This window comes from Lepidochelys kempii, chromosome 14, assembly GCF_965140285.1.
Source record: "Lepidochelys kempii isolate rLepKem1 chromosome 14, rLepKem1.hap1, whole genome shotgun sequence".
Classification (NCBI taxonomy): Eukaryota; Metazoa; Chordata; order Testudines; family Cheloniidae; genus Lepidochelys; species Lepidochelys kempii.
In genome coordinates this window covers 1,188,602-1,214,723 of record NC_136393.1, presented here as the reverse complement: position 1 = coordinate 1,214,723, position 26,122 = coordinate 1,188,602, and the positions used below count along the sequence as shown (strand labels likewise).

Genomic DNA, 26,122 nt, shown 5'->3' with positions numbered 1-26,122 from the left:
CCTTCTTAGCCGTAATCCTGAGGGAAGTCCTGACCAGCTCTGGTCAAAGAGAGGGATCCAGATGATGTTTCCATCCTTGGCAGGTCCAGCTGAATCCTCAACACCACTTGGGATGACATGGGATTGGACATTAGCAGCAGCAGCTTCAGCCCATTTCAACTAACTTCTTTCCTTGTCCCCAGAAGGACACTTATCGCCATCTGTGATACCATCTGAGAGACTGTCAAATAAAGGGATTATTCTTTCTAAAACCAGCTCCAGCTAATGACAAAGGGAACAAGAAATGTTGTTAAAATAAAAGCTTTACTTAACGTTTCAAATGCTTTAACTATTTTACCTTCTTTTCTGTATCTTTAGTAAAAGGTTAAAGTGATTGTTAATGTTGCATTTGCCATGGTACTAAGCAAGCTGAGATCTGTGTATGCCAGTCCCCGGACCTAGGTTAACACTGTGTAATGTTGGACAGGGAGGGAGTTCCTAAACACCTTTTAACTCAATATTCGTACAACAGACCTACATGATTCCTGAAGAGCATATTCAGGCACTGGGGATCTCCTTTCAACAATAGCAAGAAGGAATCCACCAGAAAGTGCTATTGAGCTAAGAGATTCTTCTCTCTGGATTCATCAGTGCCAGCTTTCCCCAGAGGAACCAGACATTCCCACTATTGTAAACAAGCTCTCTGAGTGTGCTTGGCAGTGATTAATGCCTGTAACCCTCCCGCTGACTATTGCTCCATTTGCTCCCTGCAGGGACTGTGCTTTCTAAGGGGTCTCGCCAGAACCATCCCTCCAGTAACTAAACTTGCTCCAACATGGGATCTTAACTTAGTCCTCTGGCTGCCAACTGAGTCCCCATCTGAAACTTCACCAACATGTTTGCAAACCCATTTATCTATGAAAGCCACCTTCCTAGTGGCCATCACTTTGGCTGGAAGGGTAGGAGAACTAGGGCCCTTATGGCTGATCCTCCATACGCAATATTCCAGAAGGCTAAGAGTGCATCCAAGATTGACCCCACCCAAATTAATCTTGGACTGTCACCTAACCCAGACAACATACTTACCTGTGGTTTTTCCCAAGGTACACACCAGTAATTGGGATAGGAGATTCCATTCCATTGGCATTCTACCTACCAAGAACAAAATCCTTTAGGAAATTGCTTAAACGGTTTGTTTCACTGGGGAAGTGCTGAAGGGAGAAGTGACTCTTTCTAGTGGATTTCAGGCTGTATCCTACTCTCTGACCGGTTAGCAGAGAGGCCTCCAGAAGGTGTGAAAGCCCACTCTACAGGAACCAAGACACCTGCTGTAGCCTTGCTGTGTGAGGTGCCACTCACTGCCATCTGTGAAGTGGCAATGTGGAGCTCTGTCATGCCTTCACAAGGCATTACAGGCTCATGAAAGCTTCTGCAGCTGATGCATCCTTTGGTTTGGTCCTTTTGTCATTAGCATCCTCATGCCTTCCTCCTCAATGAGTGCTGCTTGTCAGTCACCCACAGTGCCATACACATAGGGACCAATACTCGAAGAAGAAAGAGAGGTTTTGTACCTGTGCAGTAACCAGTGTTCTTCGAGATGTGTGGTCCCTATCTGTATTCCACCACCCATCCTCTTTCCCCGCTGCTTTGGATCCTTACAGTTCATGGGAGAGAAGGAACAGGAGATGTGGTTGGTCTGTGCCACCCCTTCTCCCCTTGGTTTGGAGCATGAGGAGAGGAAGGAGGCAGGTGCAGACCAAGAGGCATAGCTAGGAAGAATTGTCTGGTCTCAGGCACGTGGAGCATGTACATCTCCCACATGGAATACAGATAGGGACCCTCTCATTCATCACGCAGGCCCTGATTCACTACGGCACTTAAGCGTGTGCCTAAATGTAAGTACATAACTAGTCCCATTAAGCTAGATGTGTGCTTAAGTACCTGGCTGAATCGGGGTTTCTGTTTTCCCTTATGCAAAGGGAAGGAGATAATACTTTGAAGTCCTCTGATGAAAGACACTAAGCACAACATAGAATTTGGATTATTATTAGTTATTTAGCACCTGCATTTTTCTTCTTGATCCCCAAGTCCCATGGATTCTGTGTCCGGTGCCTGTTCTCTTTCAAGAGAACCCTGACATGTAGGTAACAGCATTTTGATATGAAGATTTATTGAGTGTGATGGTTGTTTCTGTTCATTAGGAGTTGTATGTAACAACAATCGAATTTCTGAAGCTGGAGAAAATTGAGTTGGGAGGTGTGAGAGGAAACATCCTTGGGAGCATGGTGTTTCAGATTTATGAGGAAATCTCTGAACTCATTAAGGTTTTTGCTGATTGCAAATATGATCCCTTAGATCCTGCAGAAGAGGTGAGTAAATGTTAGTATGAAAAATGTGTTCATTTGTTAGATGAATAAATTACTTGCTTTGAACAAGGCAGAGGACCTGCATATTAGAATAGTCACCATGGCAACAAATGTACTTACTTTAGGAAAAAAACCTCTGGTCTTAGCACTCATCCATAAAATCAGTTCATTTAAATTGAATGGTTCTCTATATAAAATACCTAAGCATGACTTAATCCTATTATTTGAATCCTTTGTTCTTTTTACTGACAGGAATTTGATGAAGATTTTACAGAGTTCCAGACCAAAATTCAGGATTTGGATAGAAGATTGGCAACCATTTTTTCTCAGGGATTTAATGACTGTAATAGTATTGAATCTGCTGTCAAGGTATAAATGTGCGTGTATGGTTGGTGTGCCTCTTTTCTAGCAAGAGTGTTAGCACATACCCTAATGAGGGTGACTTTGCTTTGGGCTCTGATACCAAATCTATGAATACTCTTGTCAGTTAAGATGTTTCTGTATTTATATATACATTAAAATAATGATGAAAGGTTCAAGACTTTCAAAAGCTACTTTAGAGATTTTGGGGGCCCAACTTGAGATACTTCAAAGGGGCCTGATTTTCCTTAGAGGAGCCAGATTCTGTCGGGGTGAGTGCGGGTCAGACAGATGCTAATGGCGAGGGAGTGTCACAGAGGAAGATGTTAACTTAGAATGTAAATATTAGAGCTGGTCAAAAACATTTTCAGTGGAGCTGTTTTCCATCAGAAAATGCAGTTTTGTCAAAATAATTTTTTTTTTTTTGCAGGAACTTGTCAATTTCGATGACATTTTCAACAGGAAAAAGCCTATGTGAATTAATTGTTTCAGCTTTTTTATTTAATTTCAACAATGCTGAAGTGTTTTTTGACATTTTCATTTCAAGCAATTTCATTTAGACTGTTCTAGGATATTAAAATGTTAAATGTAATATGTATATCATTAATATTGTAGTTTATAGTCAACATTTTAATATCCTAGAACAGTCTAAATGAAATGAATTGACATCAAACAAATGTTTTGATGGTTGTGAATAAGAATGTTTTGAAGTTTTGATGTGGAAAATTTTTTTAATTTCAGCTTTTTGCTCCAATTTAGAACTTTTTTTTTTCAAAATTTGGGAATTTCCTATGGCATGGAAATTCCGATTTCCTGCTCTAGTATCTATCCAGTCTCCTGCACGTGGACCAGGTGGAGAGATGAGGCCATTTAACTGAAGTGGTTTGTGGAAGGGCCCTGTGAAAGAGGTGAATCTTTAGGTGATCCAGTATTTGTGAAGTAGATGAAAGGCATTATATACATCTAGAGCGATTTGAGCATAATTTAACTAATGCCTCTTGGAGCTGCATTCTCAATAGACTATGTCTGCAGATACGTTGATGTATAAACAGCTTACCAATTTCTTTGTTCTTTAGCAAATACACATGTTTGGATCACTATTGGACCGACCTCTGATAAAGGCAGAAGTGTCCCCTCACTACTCCACCCTTTTGGAAATGTTTAATGTTGAATTGGACAATGCAAAGATAATGTATGATGCCCAGATAGCGGCCACAAAATCTGGAGGTGTGCCGCCTATCAGCAAAAATATGCCTCCTGTTGCTGGGCAGCTGAAGTGGGCTCTGGAGCTCCAAGAAAGACTAGAGACTCCAATGACGGAGTTGCAAGCCATTGATCACCCGTAAGTAAGTTTTGTTGGCGTCTTGCACTTTAGGATATGCTGTTATCCAGTGTATGTACGACAGAGCATCAATGATAATTTACAGAGGGCAAAGCACATATCCACTGAGACCACCAAGCTTCTGTTTGGCATGGTGATTAAATCCCATGATCTATCAGTGTATCTGTTTCGTCAATTGCAACTTTTACTTTGGTTACAGTGTTATGGTCAGTGCTGAAGCTAAACTGGTGTCCGAGAAGTATAAGGAGATGATGCGTTTGCTGCAGAATTACCGAGAGAAGACCTATGAAGAGTGGATAAGTCGAGTCGATACAGACTGCCAATTTAACCTCCAACAGCCGCTGATACTGAGAGATCCAGACGGTAATCTTATCAGCGTGAACTTCAGCAAGGAGGTGGGTGGCACCATGCTTGTACACAAAGCTGTCTTGTTGAAATCAGTCCAGGCAGAAATGAAATATTTGTAGCAGATACTGTATGAGCCCTGTTCTGTTAGTGTCTGTTTTATTTTGACTACTACTGCTGAGACAGACCCCTTACAGTAACCTTGCTGCGTTTGTGTGCTGGTTTGGACTGGCACCTCACTGAATAGCAGCGATAAACCATTTGGACTCATACCTGATTTTTCTTGAGAGATTTTCAATATGGGATGATGCTGAAGCTTCTCCTTTTATGAATAGGTAATTATTTCTAATTATTGTATTTCGTAGCTAGTTGCTGTCCTACGTGAAGTCAAGTATTTGAATTTTCAGAAGCAGAAAGATATTCCAGATAGTGCTGGCAATCTCTTTTCTCAAAATGAAACTTTCCGGAAGTTTGTGGGCAATCTGGATCTCATTGTCGGTTGGTACAATAAGGCAAGTTGGAAAGATAACAAAATGGTGAAACCGGATCAGTGTGTGTCTGTCTCGCTGCCTTGTTTAGAAGAGTTCAATCCCAGTTTGTACAAAACTGGGTAACCCTTTAAAGTAGTGCTCCAACTATGATAAAATGGGTTGTAAGAATTCCAGGTGGTTTGAAGAAACTGTCCTGTGTAACTAGCACTGCTTCATGGCTTAGCACTGCAGGAGAGAGCTGCCTATCTTAGGGTTTCAGATTGCTGCACATCACTGTGATAGTTGAGAGCACGTCACTTGCTGGGGCCTCTTACATGTCACCAATGCTGTTCTACCCTTCCAGCCTGTCTGTGGGAATGTGAGGCCTCCATTTCTCCCTCTGAAACCAGCTAAGATGGTTCAAACATAGGTGTGCTCTGAAAAGGCTGCTTTTCAGCAGATAAGGCAGCCGCTCACCCTTCGCCCCACAGAACTGTTTTTGGATCCTAAGCCAGTGATGCTTTTGTTTTCCAGATCAAGACCACCATACTGTCAGTAGAGCTTCCACTGGTCAAGCAGGAGTTAGAGGAGAATGATGTCAAGCTGCAGAAAGCCGAAACCACCTTGTTTTGGAGCAATGAAGGTACAAAGTCAGGCACTTCATCATTACCTGTTTCCAGATGACAACATTTTTCTGTGTGTGTTTTGGGGAGAATCCCCTGCTTCATAACATTAGAGCCATTTGTTTGCCTTTATTTCCTTGGCCCAAAGGACTCGGGTTGGGCCGGCATGTTCTCGGGCCCTAGAAGGGCTTTGATGTTGCTGACATGGGGGCTCTTCGAGGCTATTGCTGGGTCTTCAAGAGCCAGTCACTGACAGAGATGCAGAGTGGTTCTGTCTGCCCCCCAGGCCGAGCACACAGTGCTCCCAGCCCAGGGAGTGAAGGCTTATACAGCTGCTTATTTGCTGGGCTAGCCGTGCTTCTCTGTGTTGATTTGCAGATGTCGTTTTTGAGGCATTTACCTTAATTCCTCCAAAGTGAGTCCTTTAAGAGATCCCCACTCCCAAGGTCTGTACCCTGTGTGGGTGACTACAGTCTTTGAGCACCTGCCACTAGCATGTAGAGTACACCTGCCATTGCTAAGTAGGCTAGCAGCTCCTGCCTCCTTCCTCATTACTGACACTAAACTACTCTGAGTCCGAGCTTATTCCACAGAGGCAATTGGAGAATATAGAAGCCCTGCCAGATCCCATTCATTATGAAAAGCCTTTCTGTCCTGCATGGATCAAGAATATACTGGGATTAGCAGGAAGAATTTGCAATGTTTTCATTAATCTTCTACCTTTTGGGGTCTAAGAAAGGACTAAAGATGGGAGGCAGTAGGGGTGTTAGACCCACTGAGCAGAGGCTGTGGGGTGCTGACATTCTGTTGTGTGGCAGCCAAAGCCTTCAGTTAGGGAAGCCGCACCTGCCACGTGCATAAAGCAGAGCATGGATCCACTGTCAGATTTACCATCTGAGAATACAAATTACAGGTAAATTTCTTTTGTATCTCTCCTCAACAATCTGATGATCAGAGCCATCAGGCAGACAGTTACTTTGATGTCTGGAGACCTTATCTGCCTACTAGCTAGAAATGCATTTTTCTCTTAGGTGTTATGGAATACATTCAAGAGATGAGAAATGTCTTGCATGATTTAGAAGCAAGAATCCAGAAAACTAAGTTAAATGTGGAGAATATCAACCAGCTTATGCAGGTGGGTGACAGATTTTTCCAGGCACTTTTGAAAATAACATTCTTGGTATATATTAAATCTCTCTCCTCTCCAGGCATAGTATTTCCCAAGGGTAATAAAAGTGCATCTTTTAGGTCTTTTTTCCTTACAGGAATGGTCAGCCAGTCCTCTATTTGAAAGGAAAGACAATAAGGAAACGTCTCTCTTAGACTTGGATGGAAAAGGTCATACCATAAACAAACGGTATGCAGCAATTAAAGATGCTGGACAAAAGATTCAGACTATGCTTATGGTAAGAAACTAGGAAAGATAAACTCAATCTAGTTGGAACTGTTTTAACAATAGTTAATTATATCTAGCACTTATGCGCTGTAGCACTTTTAAACTTCAAACCACTTCCACATACTAATGTTTTCCATGTGTGGATGTGAATGGTGGACTCAAACTATCTGGGGCACAACCTTGAAGTCTTTACTCTGGCAAAACTCCCACAGAAGTCAATGGTCGTTATAGCTCAGTAAGGACTTCATGCATGAGCCTGTAGTGCTTTGTTAAAGACCTTTGGCGGGATTCATTTATTGTTTGTTTTTTCTCATGTTGCTCCTGTACAACTGAGATAAGAGAAGTCTATATGTCAGCTGTCTGGGGGGGATTTTTGACACATGTATGACTTTTTGGCATGACCTGGGGACAGTTTCTTTTCAGAGGGCATTACATTAAAGTTTTTTCTTTCCCTTACATTCAAATGGAATTGTAGAGAATGGCCAGGGAAGCAACTACATAGACATTAGGTACCAGAAAACTAGACTTTTAACTTAATCAAATGTTCAGTCCCGTTTTTCACTGAAAGAAGGTAGGGCATTTGCCTGACCATTTATCAAACAAAAAGTTAATATAGCTTGTTTCTTTTTGCAGGAGAATGCAGACTTATTTAAGACTGATAAGACATCCCAAACATGGCAAGACTATGTGGAATATGTGGATGACATGGTTTTAGATGGATTCTTCCAGTTTATTCGCAAATCTTTACAGTTTCTGCTCACTAACATGGCAGCTGATGTATGTTATCCAGTTTCCTCTTCCCTTTTATGACATGTCAGTGTTTGCACATATATAATGCACGTGCCACTATTATTTATGAGTTATTTAAGGAAACCACCATTTTTCTGATTTCTTAAAACATCTCTTGAAGTTACATTGCATGCACTGAATTTATTGTCTCAGTACATACTATAAAGGTCTGTCCACAGGACAGCTGCAACCATGCTTTTGTACTTGTTAGTGGCCTGGCTATTGTAATCAGTTACAAACAACGTGGTTCAGTATGTGACGTGCCCCTACCCTCCCACCTCTTATTTGCCATTGCAGCCATCTGAGCATGTGCACACCAATCCCTCTGTGGATGTGCAAGTGAATTCTGGGACAATTTAGGCCACTATCCCATAGTGCTTCAGCAGCTGCTGAGCAGAGGATTGTGGGTCTTTGAAATTGCTAATTATCATAGAATCATAGAATCATAGAATATCAGGGTTGGAAGGGACCCCAGAAGGTCATCTAGTCCAACCCCCTGCTCAAAGCAGGACCAATTCCCAGTTAAATCATCCCAGCCAGGGCTTTGTCAAGCCTGACCTTAAAAACCTCTAAGGAAGGAGATTCTACCACCTCCCTAGGTAACGCATTCCAGTGTTTCACCACCCTCTTAGTGAAAAAGTTTTTCCTAATATCCAATCTAAACCTCCCCCACTGCAACTTGAGACCATTACTCCTCGTTCTGTCATCTGCTACCATTGAGAACAGTCTAGAGCCATCCTCTTTGGAACCCCCTTTCAGGTAGTTGAAAGCAGCTATCAAATCCCCCCTCATTCTTCTCTTCTGCAGGCTAAACAATCCCAGCTCCCTCAGCCTCTCCTCATAAGTCATGTGTTCCAGTCCCCTAATCATTTTTGTTGCCCTTCGCTGGACTCTCTCCAATTTATCCACATCCTTCTTGAAGTGTGGGGCCCAAAACTGGACACAGTACTCCAGATGAGGCCTCACCAATGTCGAATAGAGGGGAACGATCACGTCCCTCGATCTGCTCGCTATGCCCCTACTTATACATCCCAAAATGCCATTGGCCTTCTTGGCAACAAGGGCACACTGCTGACTCATATCCAGCTTCTCGTCCACTGTCACCCCTAGGTCCTTTTCTGCAGAACTGCTGCCTAGCCATTCGGTCCCTAGTCTGTAGCTGTGCATTGGGTTCTTCCGTCCTAAGTGCAGGACCCTGCACTTATCCTTATTGAACCTCATCAGATTCCTTTTGGCCCAATCTTCCAATTGGTCTAGGTCCTTCTGTATCCTATCCCTCCCCTCCAGCGTATCTACCACTCCTCCCAGTTTAGTATCATCCGCAAATTTGCTGAGAGTGCAATCCACACCATCCTCCAGATCATTTATGAAGATATTGAATAAAACCGGCCCCAGGACCGACCCTTGGGGCACTCCACTTGATACCGGCTGCCAACTAGACATGGAGCCATTGATCACTACCCGTTGAGCCCGACAATTTAGCCAGCTTTCTACCCACCTTATAGTGCATTCATCCAGCCCATACTTCCTTAACTTGCTGACAAGAATACTATGGGAGACCGTGTCAAAAGCTTTGCTAAAGTCAAGAAACAATACATCCACTGCTTTCCCTTCATCCACAGAACCAGTAATCTCATCATAAAAGGCGATTAGATTAGTCAGGCATGACCTTCCCTTGGTGAATCCATGCTGGCTGTTCCTGATCACTTTCCTCTCATGCAAGTGCTTCAGGATTGATTCTTTGAGGACCTGCTCCATGATTTTTCCAGGGACTGAGGTGAGGCTGACTGGCCTGTAGTTCCCAGGATCTTCCTTCTTCCCTTTTTTAAAGATTGGCACTACATTAGCCTTTTTCCAGTCATCCGGGACTTCCCCGGTTCGCCACGAGTTTTCAAAGATAATGGCCAGTGGCTCTGCAATCACAGCCGCCAATTTCTTCAGCACTCTCGGATGCAACTCGTCCGGCCCCATGGACTTGTGCACGTCCAGCTTTTCTAAATAGTCCCTAACCGCCTCTATCTCCACAGAGGGCTGGCCATCTCTTCCCCATTTTGTGATGCCCAGCGCAGCAGTCTGGGAGCTGACCTTGTTAGTGAAAACAGAGGCAAAAAAAGCATTGAGTACATTAGCTTTTTCCACATCCTCTGTCACTAGGTTGCCTCCCTCATTCAGTAAGGGGCCCACACATTCCTTGGCTTTCTTCTTGTTGCCAACATACCTGAAGAAACCCTTCTTGTTACTCTTGACATCTCTGGCTAGCTGCAGCTCCAGGTGCGATTTGGCCCTCCTGATAACATTCCTACATGCCCGAGCAATATTTTTATACTCTTCCCTGGTCATATGTCCAACCTTCCACTTCTTGTAAGCTTCTTTTTTATGTTTAAGATCCGCTAGGATTTCACCATTAAGCCAAGTTGGTCGCCTGCCATATTTACTATTCTTTCGACTCATCGGGATGGTTTGTCCCTGTAACCTCAACAGGGATTCCTTGAAATACAGCCAGCTCTCCTGGACTCCTTTCCCCTTCAAGTTAGTCCCCCAGGGGATCCTGGCCATCCGTTCCCTGAGGGAGTCGAAGTCTGCTTTCCTGAAGTCCAGGGTCCGTATCCTGCTGCTTACCTTTGTTCCCTGCGTTATAATAAAGAGGGGAACAAAAGAGGAGAGCTTGGGAGCAGAGGTGGGGAGTTCAGATTAGCCCAGGTGTGGAGTTGGGAGCAGGGGTCCAGGAGCAAATGGTGTTGCTCTGGCAGAGGGCAAAGAGACTGCAGAGAGAGGACAGGATGAGGGTGGTGAATGGTTACTTGTGACCACACACATGCGCCCACTGACAAAGAGCAGACGGTCAAGGACCAAGCCCTAGAAGAGACGCCTTCAGAAAGTGAGAGGGAGGAGAAGTGCCCCGCTGAGACAGTGGAGGAGTCCCTAGTTCCATCTGCAGCCCTGCGCTGTCTCCTCCATTCCGAGTTTCTCCTCTGCTCTGCAGTCATGAATCAGCCTCTTCTCCCCTGTGCTGCCCCTTCTGTCTTGTCCCAGATGCCTCATCGTGTAACCTGCTTAATGTGGCCAAACTGAGCTCCTGTTTCCTTCTAAACACTTTGTACCCTTTCCTCTTTCACCATTGAGCCCTCACCATGTTCCCCTCCCTGTCTCTAGGCCATAACATCAGTGTGTCTCCTCTACCCCCACACATCCAGGGTGCCACTGAATTGCTCAGATACTGTGGTAATGAGCATAGTCCAAGAACCTGTATAGAATGGAATAGCAAAGAAATCTGGCCCTGATCATTAAAATGCTCTGTGCCCTTAATTTCTGCCTCAAGATCTACTGCAGTAGCCCCCCTTGTAGAGAGAATAATGATGATAAGGAGCAGTCATTAATGTAGGGCAGCACAGAGTCACGGACCTCTGGGGAAGAGAGAGGTGCTAAAGGGGGAGTAGAGAGGCCATGCTTGAGCGTGGAGAAGCCGCGACTAGCAGAGTCAGTGGAGTACTGGGGCAGCAGCCAGCTAAAGGAAGTCAGACAGAGGGTTAGCAATGAGGCAGTTAATGTAGTGGGCTAAATAGTACATTCAAGATGGGGGTGATGGCAGGTGTTTGGAAGGCAGACAGTAATGCGCTTTGCACTGATGTATCTCAGGCCAATGCAGCTCCTTTGTTTGAAGTGCACATGGAACTATATAATGATGAATTAAGATACCGTCCATCGCTGGAAGTGGGAGAAGATAATGGTTTTCTGGAAGTGGTGGAAAATCTAATGAACGATATCTATAACACAGCTAAACTTATACCCAGGCTGGCTAAGGGGAAGCTCAGCTACAAGGTTAGTCCTTCTGTGACCTGGACTCTTTCCTTAGCAATGTTTGTCTGCCTCGCACAGAGCTTCTTGCCTCACACCAGCATTTCCTGAGAGCTGAATGACTGACTGACTTCTTTTGGTGATTTTTTTCAACACACATGTCGCTGCCTCTCAGGGCACATGCACATAAGATTTTAGATTACAAGAAAATGAATCTTTGTAATGTTGCATAGGGAGAAAGCTGGTTTCTAGGGTTTCAAAGCTCAAAACATGGGGAGCTTTCAGTATCAATATCCATATCTGCAATTGCAGCCCAAAGTAACTAGGGAGCTAATGCAGTATTTGGAGCAAGGGTGTAGCATGCTCCTTATGGCCAGTCCTGCTAAGTAAATAGGCCTCTGCATTTTGCACTGTTTGTAGCTTCAGGTTTCAGAGTAGCAGCCGTGTTATTCTGTATTCGCAAAAAGAAAAGGAGTACTTGTGGCACCTTAGAGACTAACAAATTTATTTGAGCATTAATGGCTTGGCTTGGCTTAGCTTAGCTTCAGAGTGGTTTTCCAGGCCAGCCCTATATAGAGCACAGTGTGACAGTAGCAAAGGCTTGCATAACTATGATGATGTGAATATCAGAGAGACCGTCACAAGTATCACACCCCACGCAGATGGAAAAAGATGCACTTCTGACTGTGAAGCCATGCGCAATTCCAGGTGCAACCTGGGTGTGACGTTGCACTCCATATGCTTTATGAAAATATGCTTGGAATGCGAATATAATGTAACTGGAATATGCTTTATGCAAAAGGTCTCTTGTAAGGTATCATTACAAAGCGTATAATCTACTGAGTGTGGTCATCCTATTTGTACGTATGTATCATTCTTGTATCTAAAACTAGAAATATGAAGTTAACTCTGAGGTCCTATTGTAATTATGCAAAGTGTGGGCCATTAATGGTGGTTTAGAATCTTGATGGCTCCCATTGACTAGGCCAATTGGTTGTAGATGGTTTATTTACCTGCAAGCCTTCTTGTGGACCAGCCTGTGGGTAATGAAGAATGAGGTCTTACAGTGACATGTGACCCTGTCACCTGATGCTGGAATCCATCTTAAACCTGGTGCTTTTCCATTTAGAATGAGGGGTGGGACCCAGAGAGACAAAAGATTCCCGACTTGTGCCAAAGCTATAAAAGGGGGTGGAGCAGAACAAAGGGGGCTGCAGTCATGAAAAAACCCCTAGTTACCCCCTGAGCTGGAACGAACAAGGACTGTACCAGGGAAAGGATTGGGCCCAGACTAGGAAGGAGTCTAGTCTGTGAAAGAAGCTTATTGGAACATCTCTGAGGGTGAGATTTACCCTGTATTCAGTTTCTTAATGTATTAGGCTTAGACTTGCATGTTTTGTTTTATTTTGCTTGGTAACTTACTTTGTTCTGTCTGTTATTACTTGGAACCACTTAAATCCTACTTTTTGTATTTAATAAAATTACTTTTGTTTATTAGTGAACCCAGAGTAAATGGTTAATACCTGGGGTAGCAAACAGCTGTGCATATCTCTCTATCAGTGTTATAGAGGGTGGACAATTTGAGTTTACCTTGTATAAGCTTTATACAGAGTAAAATGGATTTATTTGGGGTTTAGGCTCCCAGAAAGACTGAATACTGGGTGCTGGGAAAGTCCCTGTTAACTGAGAAGCCCCTGGGCTAAATTAATCTTGGTTTCTGTGAACTGCAGTGGGGCATGGCCCAACCTCTTGGTCTGTGCTGGAGCTGACTGGTGTGTCTAGCTCAGCAAGATGGGAGTGGAGGGAAGCCTTGTCTGGTAGAGGGGTGTTCTCAGGGGTATCCCAGCACATCTAGTGACAGTTTTGAGAGTTTTTGTGACTCAGCCCGTCACACTGGGATCCGGAACTGTCAGTTGGACAAAGGGAGTATCAGAGATGCTGAGGACAGTAACATGTAGATGTTGACTCCATGCTGACCTTGTTAGAGAGAAACAGTCAGTCTCTCTCTCTTTCTGAATAAACCAAAATGATGGAAATTAAATGCAAAAACCTAAAATGCTTATGGATTAAAACACTAATATGTCAAGAAATGCTTAAGTGAAGGTTCTCATAGTAACAGTAGATTTTTCCATACTGTAAGTGTGTATCATTTTTGGTGATATATGTACACTGTAACTGTATATTAACAGTATGTATGTGCAATGCAGGTGAGATAATGTTACTGAGAAACCTTAGCTTTTACATGTGTTGCTTTGAGCATTCCTGTGTAACCCTAATGTGATATTTAGTGTTGTGTGTTGCATTCGTTTACTTCCTGACCCTAAAGAGAAGTGGCTGTCTTTCAGAGTGACCTGGAAGATATGTCAGATCTAATTGAAATAAGAGAAGAGGTGATTTCTCTAGTTGTCAGTGCCATGAAACAAGCTGAGGAATATGAAGACTCCTTTGAGAAATATTCCTATTTGTGGATGGATGATCACCACGAGTTTATGCAGCGCTTCCTCACGTTTGGTCACGTGTTCACCCCAGAGGAGCTGGAGTCTCATGCAGAGGACTACTTACCACACATCCCACCCACCTTAGAGCAGTTCCAGCAACAGGTGAGAGAACTCCCAGAGCAAAGGGGCTGTGGCTAGCTGCATGGCAGGTCGATGATACAAGTCTGGTACTATGAGGAGAACAGCAGTGATGCTGGTGCAGGGCCAGCCAGCCCCCTTACAGACCATCCTTCCCATGGCACCCAAGCTTTTTCCATCCTTCTGCAGGGGAGCAGAGGGACCCCCCCACCCCCGCCTTTGAGGGAATCTCTCTGTACCAGTGGTCCCCAAACTTTTCAGGGCCACGCCCCCCCTCGAGCCAGGAATGGGGCTGGAGCTTCTGCGGGGCAAGGGGATGCAGACAGGAGTAATGAGGCTGGGGCTGCAGCTGTGGGTGGGTCTGGGACCAGGAGAAGGGCGTAGGACCAGGTGCGGAGCCATGGTCAGGGGAGGGGTCAGGCGTGGGGCCAGGAGCTAGGGGCACAGTTGTGGGCTGGGGTAGGTCCAGAGCAGAGCTGGGAGCAGAGCAGGGCTTGGGTGGCACTCCCTCCCCATCCCCATAGGGGGCTGGCCTGGACCTCACTGCACCCCCCTGAATAGTTTGGGGACCTCTGCTCTATACCCATATCACAGGAGCCCAGGGCACATGTTTCTTTTCCATCTTGCCACTGTATGGAGAACACCCATGCATCCACCAACCCTAATGCACTGAGATACCAAGGTGATAGACCTCTAGGGCCTGATTTACCCCCAAACCTGCCCCCGCCCCAGTCTCATTTATGCCTGTCCACAGTGGGTGTAACAAAGTCACCAAGTCAGAATAGAGAATTTGTATCCACTTTGCATAGGTGTAAATGGTGAGGCAAGGTGCAAGACTGGAGAATCAGGCCCCTGAAAGAGAGAGGGAGAGAGCGAGCAACTGGTGCAAATCCATGTAGTAACATAGGCAATCTTCACTGACGTCGGTGGAGTGACACCAACTTAGACCAGCTGGGGATCGGGCCCATTGACTCTAATGGAGCAGTGCTGATTTACACCAGTTGCAAGATCTGGCCCAGGATGGGATAAAATGTTGGTTTTTTAAAAATATTTAAACCTGTCCCTCAAGCACGTTTCAAAGCCCAGCGCTGAGGGACTCGCTAGCTCAGCATCCCTGTGCTGACCTGTATGCAGGGTCTGGCTTTGGTAGCAGCTGCCCTGACAGCATTTTGCTTCAGCCTCACTGAGAGCTGTTAATGCAGCATTACTGTGTGTCTAGGTGCTCCCGGACACAGGGAAATCTGGGTCTCGAATAGTATGGAAATAGTTGCTCTCAAGGTTTTACTGTTGAAAATCTTGAATTACAAAAAATGATTTTGTGAAGCCCCCGGACAATAGCCCCACTGGCAGTTCTGCGATTATTCCAAGCATGTCGTTTCTACATGCATTTCAGATTGACTCCTATGAGAAGCTCTACGAGGAAGTATCCAAGTTTGAGAACACCAAGGTGTTCAATGGCTGGCTGCAGAGCGACTGCCGTCCATTCAAACAAGCACTTTTAAATATTATCAAGCGCTGGAGCCTCATGTTTAAGCAGCATCTCATTGACCACATCACTACCAGGTAAAACAAGAGAGTGGTTCTCCAAAGCAAATCTTGCCTGACACACCCAGGATGGGAACTAGGGGTTAAGATTAATGTTGGAGGCAAGGATTTTGTAGCTGTGCTAATGACTGTCATACATGGAGACCAAGACTAAGGTCAGTTCTGGACCAGGAAAATGGTGTGTGTTTTAAACATAGTGGCCAAGAAATTCAAACTAACATGATATCAAATGGCGCTTTGCGCAAAGCGTAGACCAGAGTAGGTTATGTTTAACAAGGTGCTAGCGGGTCGTATTCAGACCTGAAGGCCAGTGGAGTGGCATCCGTTTACACACACTAAGGATCTGAGACTCCAGTTTTTGTTCTCCTTGGAGAATTGTCCCGGGTATCCCCACTCCTGGGGCACCTGGACTTGGAAAGGGTGTAGCCCCGCTTGGATGCTGCTCACCTGGCCAGAGCACAATGAGCCAGGGCTGTGGATCCATTTGGGCAGTCAAGATTCCCACTGGCTTCTTTTCTTTTAGTCTCCAGGAGCTAGCCGCTTTCATGAAAGAAACAAATGCAGGCTTGACTAAACCTTTGAAAGAAGGAGATTATAATGGGCTAGTGGAAGTGATGGGACACTTGATGAAAGTCAAAGATAGACAGGCAGCTACAGACCACATGTTTGAGCCCTTAAAGCAAACAATCGAACTGCTGAAGACTTACGGAGAAGAGATGCCGGAAGAAATTCATATGCAGCTGCATGTAGGTTATTTAATGCTGTTAGCTCAGGTTTGTAGGGTGTAGCTGTGAGGTATTTTTAATAATGAAATCTGATAAATTTGCTTCGTTGTAGTAGGCTGAGATCCAAACTCACCTTTAATCATTTTTATTGCACGCTCCAGTGCAGAGGTTCTAACTCTTTATAGAAAATGACTAAAATCAATCCCTGCATTACTAATGCCATCTGTTACTGTGCTGCAAAAATAAGTATCTGTCATAAAAGCGAGCAGGAAACCTTTTCTCTAAGATGGTCACTCTTTACTTGTTACTAGAAGGACTACAGGAATGGCCTTGCTGGATCTTCCAAGAGTCTGTCTAGACCTCTCTGACAGTGGCTGGTACCACATGCTTCAGAGGAAGGGGCAAAGAACCCTTCCGAGGACAGTTATGGAATCATCTCCCCATGGGGCAGTTCCTTCCTAACCCCCTCAGTCAGTGGCTGCCTTTTGCCCTGAATCAGCAGGGTTTCTAGCCCTCACAAATACAATTGTTTTGATCCCTTCTAATGTAACTGGGGTGTTCTTGTTTTCCATACAAATACCTAACTCTGTTCTGAATCCTGCTGAGCTACTGGCCACGAGTTCCCAGGTTAATTGTGCTTTGTGTAGAAAAACATTTCTTGTGTCTGTTTTTAAAATTTGCTGCCTTCCATTTTCATTTTCTCTCTCCCCTGGTTCTTGAGAGACAGTAAAAATCACTCTTTTGTAAGCCTCCATCACATCCTCTCCAAACTAGGCAATCCCAGCCTTTCCATCTATTGTAAGACAGTCTTTTCAGGCCTTTCACCACGTTTATCACCCATCTCTGAATGGCATTCCCCTGCCCACATTTGCTGTGTATTTGTGAGGTAGGGTGAACAGAACAGTATCCAGAGGAGGTGTCCCACTGGATTATAAAGAGCATTGGAGTGTTCTCAGTACCTGGGGGAGGTGTCCCCATTGGTTTATACAAGGGCATTACAGTATTCAGGGAGGGATCCCATTGGGTTAGACAAGGGCATTCAAGGAGTCTGTCTTCTCTTCCATTCTATTTGACTTTTGACACGTTGTTTTTTGTTTTCAACATTGCTGCTCACCGAGAACAATGAGAAGAGATGCTCATTGAGCTGCCCGCAGTTAAGCCCAAATTGGTTTCTTGAATGGTTTTAGTTAATTTAGAACCCACTGTCAAGCTGCCTGCAGTGACCCAGGAGTGTGAATACCAACCTCAGGGCAGATTGTTGAGAACCAGGGCACAAATCCGCAAATTGGTGGTGAGTTCGATACTTAGATTTCACCAACCAATTACCAAATGTAAAATCCTCAGGCACTAGGAGTTTGACAGGCCCCTGGGATACTCCAATCTGTCTCGCCACCAAGGTGAGCTTGCCTTTGTGATAGATAGTCCCTTACACCAAGAATCATTGCAGTAGTCTGGTTACTCCCAGAACCAAAGCACCAATCACTTTCTCAGGTCAACTACACCTTAGCTCTCATAGCACAGACAATGTTTATAGCCAATCCTGTAATAAACTATATACAGATTTTATTCAACAGGAAAAGGAAATAAAAAGAGTTATTTATAAAGTTAAAGGAGTAAACATAGATACAGAAATGAATTACAATCTTAAGTTTCAAAAATAATAGAAACTTCTATAATAAGCAGGCTCTAAGCACTGGGGATCCCTTGTATATGCCTAGAAACTTTGTCTTGCAGAGTCCAAGCAGCAGAGAGAGAGAGAGTTTCTTCTGGTTAAGGATTTTTATTCCCCTCCTCCCATGTGCTCTCTGCTGATAGGAGGAATCCACTTGCATGACTCCTCTTCATGGGAGGTGGGGGAGCAGAGAACAAAATCTTTTGTCCTCATTAATATTCCATAATAGTTTGGCTGCCGTTGAGCAGGACGTAACACCTTTGGTTCCAGATCAGCACATCACACTAGTTACTGTCACTCTCCTGTGTGGTGATTTACATAGTTATTGAGTCTTACAATACCAATGCTCAAATATTCCCTTACAATATGGGATACTACGGCTGCTACTCTGAAACCTAATGTTATAAGTGAGGCTATGTCTATGTCTACACTACCACAGGAGCAACACTTTGGCAATCGATGCACAGGGAGTCAATTTAGCGGGTCTAGTGAAGACCCACTGAATCGACAGCAGAGGGCTCTCCGGTTGACCCCAGTACACCACTGGGAACAAGAGGAGTAAGGTAAGTTGACAGAGAGTATCTCCCATTGACCCAGCACGATGTAGACATCGCAGTAAGTCAACCTAAGCTATGTCCACTGCGGTTACGTTATTCACGTAGCTGGAGTTGCATAACTTAGGTCAACTTACTGCAGTAGTGTAGACATAGACTGAGATTAATGCATGCAGCAGTTCACAAGCATTCAATAAAAACTAAACACACACTCATAATTCTAATCCCTATTTTAACAATGCTAAAACACACATGAGCCAGACTAATTCCATCTCTGTATTTGTCAGTGTTCCATTGAGCCCTGGGAACCTTGGCATGAGCTGGCACCTGGTCTGCCAGTGTCACACCGCCATGGTGTATGCGGAGTTTGAATAATTCCTTTCCACGTATTTGTCAACAGGGAGTTTACTTTGCCCTTGTGCTGCCCATTCACCTAGCTTTGCCCAGTCCCTTTGAAGTTCCTCCCAGGTTTGTGTTCGTTAGTCTCGACTAACCTAAATCACTTTGAGTTATCGGCAAATGTTGCCCTGCCTGTTCGCTGCCCACATATTCTCCTTCATAAGGAACTTTGGGATGTATGTGGGTTCATCTTTGCCAGACGAAGCATAAGCATCCGTCACCTCTCTTGGGTGAAACGGGTTTTGGTGTTGATTCTACTTTTGCTCGCTGTAGGATCTGCCGGAGCAATGGAACAACACCAAGAAGTTATCTTTCCAGGTGAAACAGAATGTGGCTCCTCTGCAGGCCACTGAGGTCGCAATCCTTCGCAGGAAGTGTCAGCAGTTTGAGGTACTGTTATTGTGGGATGCTGGATGTTTCTCTGTAATGTGCTGAGCTGGATTGGTCTCAGCTTCTTGTCTAGACTAGGATGTGTGTGAACCTACATTAACGTTTTGCATACATTTTGCATTCAGGTACCTGTCCCTGAGACTCTACGCACTTAACAAAGCTTAAAAGCTACAACCTCAACACCAGGCAGTAATGGAAACAACCAATAAGCAATCAGGCAATGAACTGCCCATATCTGAACCACCAGACTAGTCCTGGTCACCCCAAATCAACCAACAGAGTAACACCCCTCACCATGTGCCAGGAGTGAATCCAGGCTCTGTCAGAATGAGTGGGGAAGTGTTCCCTGGTCAAGGCCCCGCGTAGAAAGCCCCATGCTACTAGCCCTGACCCTGCTGAACGCAAGAGGGCTGCAGTGCAGCATCCCCACCCTGATCACAACTGCGTAGTGCATAGGGAAGGAGTGGGGCTTTGAAGGCAATAAGGTCCCCAGCCATGCAGGGCTTTATAGGCTAATACCTTCCAGTCCAGCAGGGAGCTAACGGGTGCCAGGGCAGAGCCCAGAGCAGCAGTGTTACTGGCTCTTTGTCTGCAACTCTGCCCAACAAGCGAGCAGCCGTGTCCTGCACTAACTGGTTTCCCAGAGGTTTTAAAGTATTGCCCCATGAAGAGCGTGTTGGACTCATCTGTCCTGGAGATGACAGCATGGCTCGGATGCCTGTAGCCAAAGGAAAAAGCACACACGTGGAAACCAGCGTATGTGGGAAACCAGTGCTCTTGGTCACACCAGCTGCCTGCTCGTTCCAGCATTGTGAGTCTGCTAGTAAACAGTGGATGCACTTCACTGTCCAGGACAACAGCTGCAACCCAGCTCAAAACAAGCAGAACCGGCTGAGTCTGAAGTAGGCCTTGCCTTGGCCAGATAGCCCTCCTTCACACCTTGGCCTCCCACAGTGCTGAATGTGCCTGCCTCCTGCCTGCGCGTGACAGTCTCTGTCTCTGCTTCCTTGCAGATTAAACAGCACGAGTTTAGGGAGAAATTCCGAGAAGATGCTCCCTTTTCTTTTACTGACCCAGATCCATATCGGTCCTTAAACACGGTAATTGGCAGAGACGGGAGGGCGTTAGGGGCAGATCTTCTCTCCACCTGCCTTGCATGGGCTGTGGCTGCTGCAGAACTGACATGGTTCTCTTGCACAGATGGCCGGCGGGGTTCCAGGAGTCGGCGCTGCTCCTCTGCTCTGACTAGGGTTTGTGGCCGAGGCCTGGGGAAGGGGGAGGGGCTTGGCTGTGCAGATCCACCCGCAGTGCAGGCCTGCAAAAGGGAGATGTTTCCTGAACAGTGGCTACTACAACAGAAGCTGGACTTGATGACTTCTCCAGGTCCCTTCCAGCCCTGCATTTCTGTGAGTCTGGACTACGTCCGTGCAGCTGCTGCTCAGCTGCCTGGAGGATGAGGATTCCTCTCGTTTAGACTCCCCACCCTACGGGCTTGGGCCATGCACAGAGAGAGCACTTGGCCCTTTGTGTATGTTGTGGCCAGCGAGTTATTCTAGAAAAGTGGAGATGTTCCATTTCTCTTAATGCGCGGCGAGGCCACACCAGCACCTAGCTGCCGGCTCAGACCTTTTCTTTTCATGGTTCTAGCAACAAAAGAGTATCACTGCCATGGAAAGGGACATGGAAGCCCTGTCCAAGTCAGCTGGGTTGTTTGAGGTGTCAGTCCCAGATTATAAACAACTCAAAACATGCCATAAAGAAGTACGTTTACTCAAAGAGCTCTGGGATATGATTGTCTTGGTAAGTATTTGCCTTTGGAATGTAGCACAAGGGGAAGAAGGGTATCTGAAGAATGGAGTGCTGAGACATTGCTACTTGCCAGGATTGTTTCACTGTTCCCCTTATCCTTCCCCACTGCAGGGCAGAGACTGTCTTTATATTTGTGTTTGCAGTGCCTAGCATGCTGGGGCTCTGACCCCAATCAGGGATGCGATGCAGTACCCTCAGAGAAACAATAAATATTAATGATAATGGCACTTGCCTGATGATCTCAGCTGCTCAGGGGAGATTGCTCACTGTTTAGGACAAGAGAATGTATTTGCAGGAAGCTCAGAATAAGGGAAAAACTCTCTGCTGGCTTTTTAAACTGAACACATGGACTTGTGACCTGCAAACCGAAAGCAAGAGATGTGTTAACAGGCTGGGGCTGGCACTCAGAATACTGAAGTTGCTATTTTTTAAACTACTGTGTATGAAAAGCAAATGCTGTGTCCGCTAGTGTGGTTAAAAAGCACAATGGCTATAGGTGGCAACATCCCCTTTCCAAGGCCCTGTGTGAGGCAAGACATTGGCTGAGGGAACTGGGATTGTTTAGTCTGCAGAAGAGAAGAATGAGGGGGGATTTGATAGCTGCTTTCAACTACCTGAGAGGTGGTTCCAGAGAGGATGGTTCTAGACTATTCTCAGTGGTGGAAGAGGACAGGACAAGGAGTAATGGTCTCAAGTTGCAGTGGGGGAGGTTTAGGTTGGATATTAGGAAAAACTTTTTCACTAGGAGTGTGGTGAAACACTGGAATGCATTACCTAGGTGGTGGTGGAATCTTCTTCCTTAGAAGTTTTTAAGGTCAGGCTTGACAAAGCCCTGGCTGGGATGATTTAATTGGGGATTGGTCCTGCTTTGAGCATGGGGTTGGACTAGATGACCTCCTGAGGTCCCTTCCAACCCTGATATTCTATGATTCTATGATTGGCAGTTTCGTGGCTGGGCAGAATGACCAAAAAGTGAAAGTTTGCTGGAGGATCTTGTTTGAGCACAAAATGCTCTCAGCCAGCAGAAGTTTTATTCTGGGAATACTGCTGTCGTCCGGAGTGGCACCAACCTTTCAGGATAGTACAAACAGCAAATTCAAAATTTATGTAACCCTGTTGGCAGCAGGGATTAAACCTGGGACCTCTTGAGCTTAATACATGATCTGAAAGACAGATGTCACTCAGCCAGCTCTGCAGCAGGCTCATCAATCTTTAGCTGGCCTAGCCATCTTGGGGTGTCAGGGAGACAGAGTTCCACACTGAGCAGGCATGGGTTACATACACAAAACCAAACTACAAAGCAAAGCAGGAAGCTCCCGTAGTTCCCCAGAGAACTGTGTTGTTGGAAGATGAAAATGAAGAAGCCCTGTTAACCAGGTTCTCAGCAGTCTACTGGAGAGGCAATAGGCCATGTCACCACAGACTGTTCCAGCTCAGTCCCTGCAACAAGGAGAAACATAGGGGAACATGAATGTGTGCTCTGCAGTACTGTTAGAATAAAAGCAACATTAAAGTCTTTTGGAAACAGGAGTAAGAATTGTGAAAGTGGAACAATAATACACTTAGGATGAATAAGTGATAGAAAATATTGATCTGCATGTTTGTTAATAGTATGGCATGTGGAACTGCTCTCCCAATTCAGGTTAGTGCAAGCATCAGCGACTGGAAGACCACCAAATGGAAAGAGATTAATGTGGAGCAGATGGATATTGATTCTAAAAAGTTTGCTAAAGATGTGAGAAGTTTGGATAAAGAAATGAGACCCTGGGATGCATTCATAGGATTGGATAACACAGTGAAAAACATGATAACCTCCCTGCGAGCTGTGAATGACCTTCAGAATCCTGCTATTAGAGATCGTCATTGGCATGAGCTCATGCAAGCAACCAAGGTAATCTGAGCAGGTTTCAAAAATGTATTGATAAGTAAATGCCAGCATTCCCCAATCCCGGGAAGGGGTAACAGTTTCAAAAGAACCTAAATGACATAGGTGCCTAAGTCCCACTTTCGAAAGTAACTTTAGTCATGAAAGTGCCTCCTTCTCTTTTGAAAATGCAACTTAGGCTCCTAGGTAACATTTTCAAAAGCATCTAAATGACTTCAGACTTTTAATATCATTCCTATCAAACTGAAATGATCAGTCACATGCTTTACTATTGCTGGATGGCCACTACTTGCAAGTATCCAAACATATCAAACCTGGACATTCATCAAAATACAGAATAAACAAAAATGAAACTAAGCATGATGATTATATCTACTGAACTGTGAATCACTGTAGAGAATTTTGACTCTGTCAAAAGGCTTACTAAAAATCAAGATATATCCCATCTACATCTTCTCCCTATCCATTAAGGCCAGTAACCCTGTCAAAGAAAGAAATTAGGTTTGTTTGGCGTGATTTGTTCTTGACAAATCCATGTTGGCTATTACTTATAGCCCTATTATCCTCTACATGCTTATAAACTGATTGTTTAATAATGTGTTCCAGTATCTTTCTAGGTATTGAAGTTAGACTGACTGGACTATAGTTCCCCAGGTCCTCTTTGATCCCCTTTGTAAAAATAGGTGCTTTGTTTGCCCTTCTCCAGTCCTCTGGGACCTCACCCGTCCTCCAGCAGTTCTCAAGAATAATCACTAACAGTTCCAAAATTTAGTTCCTGATGTACCCTAAGGTGAATTTAATCAGGCCCTGCCAATTTGAATACATCTAACTTATCTAAATATTCTTTAAGCTGTTCTTTCCCTATTTTGGCTTGCATTCCTTCTCCCTTATTAATATTTAATTGAGATACATATCTCATCACCATTAACATTGTTCGCGAAAACTGAAGCAAAATAAGCATTAAGCACCTCAGTCTTCTGATGTCATTCATTATTAGCTCTCCTTCCTAACTAACAAAGTAGTGGACCTACACTTTCCTTCAACTTTTGCAAGCTCCTAACATATTTATAGAGCCTTTTCTTCTTGCCTTTTATGGCCCTTGCTAGGTGTAACTCATTTTGTGCCTTACCCTTTCAGATGTTGTCCCTACATGCTTGTGCTATTGCTTTGTACTCCCCTTAGCAATTTGAGGCCTCTGTTGGAGTACTGTGTCCTCTAGCTGGGTGGGCTTGAGCGCTTGAGCTGCAGCCCAAGCCACAAAGTCCACACGGCTATTTTTAGGGCAGTAGCTTGAGCCTGCTGTGACATGTTCGGTCACAGAGACCCATTGGGACTGTCACCTGATGTGCTGAAATTACCTCTGAGCCTGAAGCCTGTCTTGTTGAGCCAGACACGCTAGCAATGCAGACCCAGGTCTGAACCACACCCCAAAAGCTGCAGACTTTAACTGAAAACCACTCAGCAGGTCACCTATCTCTAGCACCCAGCTCCCAGTGGGATCCAAACCCCAAATAAATCCATTTTACTCTGTATAAAGCTTATACAGGGTAAACTCATAAATTGTCTACCCTCTGTAACACTGATGGAGAGAGATACACAGCTGTTTGCTCCCCCAGGTATTCATCACTTACTCTGGGTTTAATAATAAACAAAAGTGATTTTATTAAGAATAAAAAGTAAGATTTACGTGGTTTCAAGTAATAACAGGCAGAACAAAGCAAGTTACCAAGTAAAATAAAACAAAACACACAGGTCTAAGCCTAATACATTAAGAAACTGAATACAGGTAAATCTCACCCTCAGAGATGTTCCAATAAGCTTCTTTCACAGACTAGACTCCTTCCTAGTCTGGGCCCAATCCTTTCCCTAGTACAGTCTTTGTTAGTTCCAGGTCAGGTGGTAACTCGGTAACTGAATTTCTCATGACTGGCTGCCTCTTTGTCCTGTTCCATCCTCTTTTATAGTTTTGGCATGAAGTGGGAATCCTTTGTCTCTCTGGGTCCCCACCCCTCCTTCTAAATGGAAAAGCACCAGGTTTAAGATGGATTCCAGTATCAGGTGACATGGTCACATGTCACTGTAAGACTTACACAGGAAGGCTTGCAAGTAAATAAACCCATTCACAACCAAGTGTCCTAGTCAATGGGAGCCATCAAGATACTAAGCCACCATTAATGGCCCACACTTTGCATAGTTACAATAGGACCTCAGAGTAATACTTCATATTTCTAGTTTTAGATACAAGAATGATACATTCATACAAATAGGATGAAGACACTCAGTAGATTATAAGCTTTATAATGATACCTTACAAGAGATCTTTTGCATAAAGCATACACCAGTTACATTATAGTCACACTCATTAGAATGTTTCCATAAAACATATGGAGTGCAGCATCACACCTGCTAGCATGAGTCTGTCTAGCCAGGCTGCGAGGCTGGATCCAGCTGCAGTGTAGGCATAATCTAAGTGTTCCCCAGCAGTAGGTAAGCCTTTTTAGAGTGAATTCTTTAAGCAAGAATGGGCTGCAAGCTGAAAAACTCCACTGTTTCCCTCTGAGTAGACATTGAAGGGAAACTTCTCAAGCTGCACATTGTTGGTAAATTGTCTTTTGAGTAATCATGTGTATGATCTGCTTTCTTGCATATAAAAATCATAGACTTCAAATTATCCAAATGGTGGGTGGGTGGGGTGTGAGAGAGAGAGAGAGGTTAATCTTAACAAGCTAATGAACTGCAGAAATAATATTTACCAGGTGACTGTCCACAAGTATTTGTTTGAAATCTTAGAGAAAAAAGACAGTCCTTAAGTATCATCTAAGGCAGCTAGTGTGGGAGAAAATATGAGATGTGTCACCCATGAAGAGTATTGTTGGCTCTGTCCATTCTACACCAGGTGAACTTTATAATGTCAGACGAGACAACCCTCGCCGACCTGCTGCAGCTGAATCTACACAAGTTTGAGGATGAAGTTCGCAGTATTGTAGACAAGGCCGTGAAAGAGTCAGGAATGGAGAAGGTACCGTCTGTGCCTTCAGTTCAATTTCTACTACATCATTCCTAACAATAGCCTTTCACTCTGATGTAGCACAGTAAGAAGCT

The 26,122-nt window shown here is 44.6% G+C and overlaps 1 protein-coding gene across 1 annotated transcript in view; it reads left to right on the top strand.

Moving 5' to 3' along the window:
- DNAH17 (dynein axonemal heavy chain 17) overlaps positions 1 to 26,122 on the top strand; it is a 103,649-nt gene that overhangs the window by 12,308 nt on the left and 65,219 nt on the right. Inside the window, exons 10-27 of the mRNA XM_073310983.1 lie at positions 2,181 to 2,348; positions 2,598 to 2,714; positions 3,782 to 4,047; positions 4,247 to 4,442; positions 4,758 to 4,904; positions 5,397 to 5,505; positions 6,517 to 6,620; positions 6,751 to 6,891; positions 7,515 to 7,658; positions 11,307 to 11,489; positions 13,811 to 14,065; positions 15,435 to 15,604; positions 16,110 to 16,332; positions 19,210 to 19,326; positions 20,340 to 20,426; positions 20,974 to 21,126; positions 22,778 to 23,026; positions 25,917 to 26,039. Of these exons, the coding sequence (XP_073167084.1) occupies positions 2,181 to 2,348; positions 2,598 to 2,714; positions 3,782 to 4,047; positions 4,247 to 4,442; positions 4,758 to 4,904; positions 5,397 to 5,505; positions 6,517 to 6,620; positions 6,751 to 6,891; positions 7,515 to 7,658; positions 11,307 to 11,489; positions 13,811 to 14,065; positions 15,435 to 15,604; positions 16,110 to 16,332; positions 19,210 to 19,326; positions 20,340 to 20,426; positions 20,974 to 21,126; positions 22,778 to 23,026; positions 25,917 to 26,039 (2,952 nt within the window). The remainder of the gene's footprint in view (positions 1 to 2,180; positions 2,349 to 2,597; positions 2,715 to 3,781; positions 4,048 to 4,246; positions 4,443 to 4,757; positions 4,905 to 5,396; positions 5,506 to 6,516; positions 6,621 to 6,750; positions 6,892 to 7,514; positions 7,659 to 11,306; positions 11,490 to 13,810; positions 14,066 to 15,434; positions 15,605 to 16,109; positions 16,333 to 19,209; positions 19,327 to 20,339; positions 20,427 to 20,973; positions 21,127 to 22,777; positions 23,027 to 25,916; positions 26,040 to 26,122) is intronic.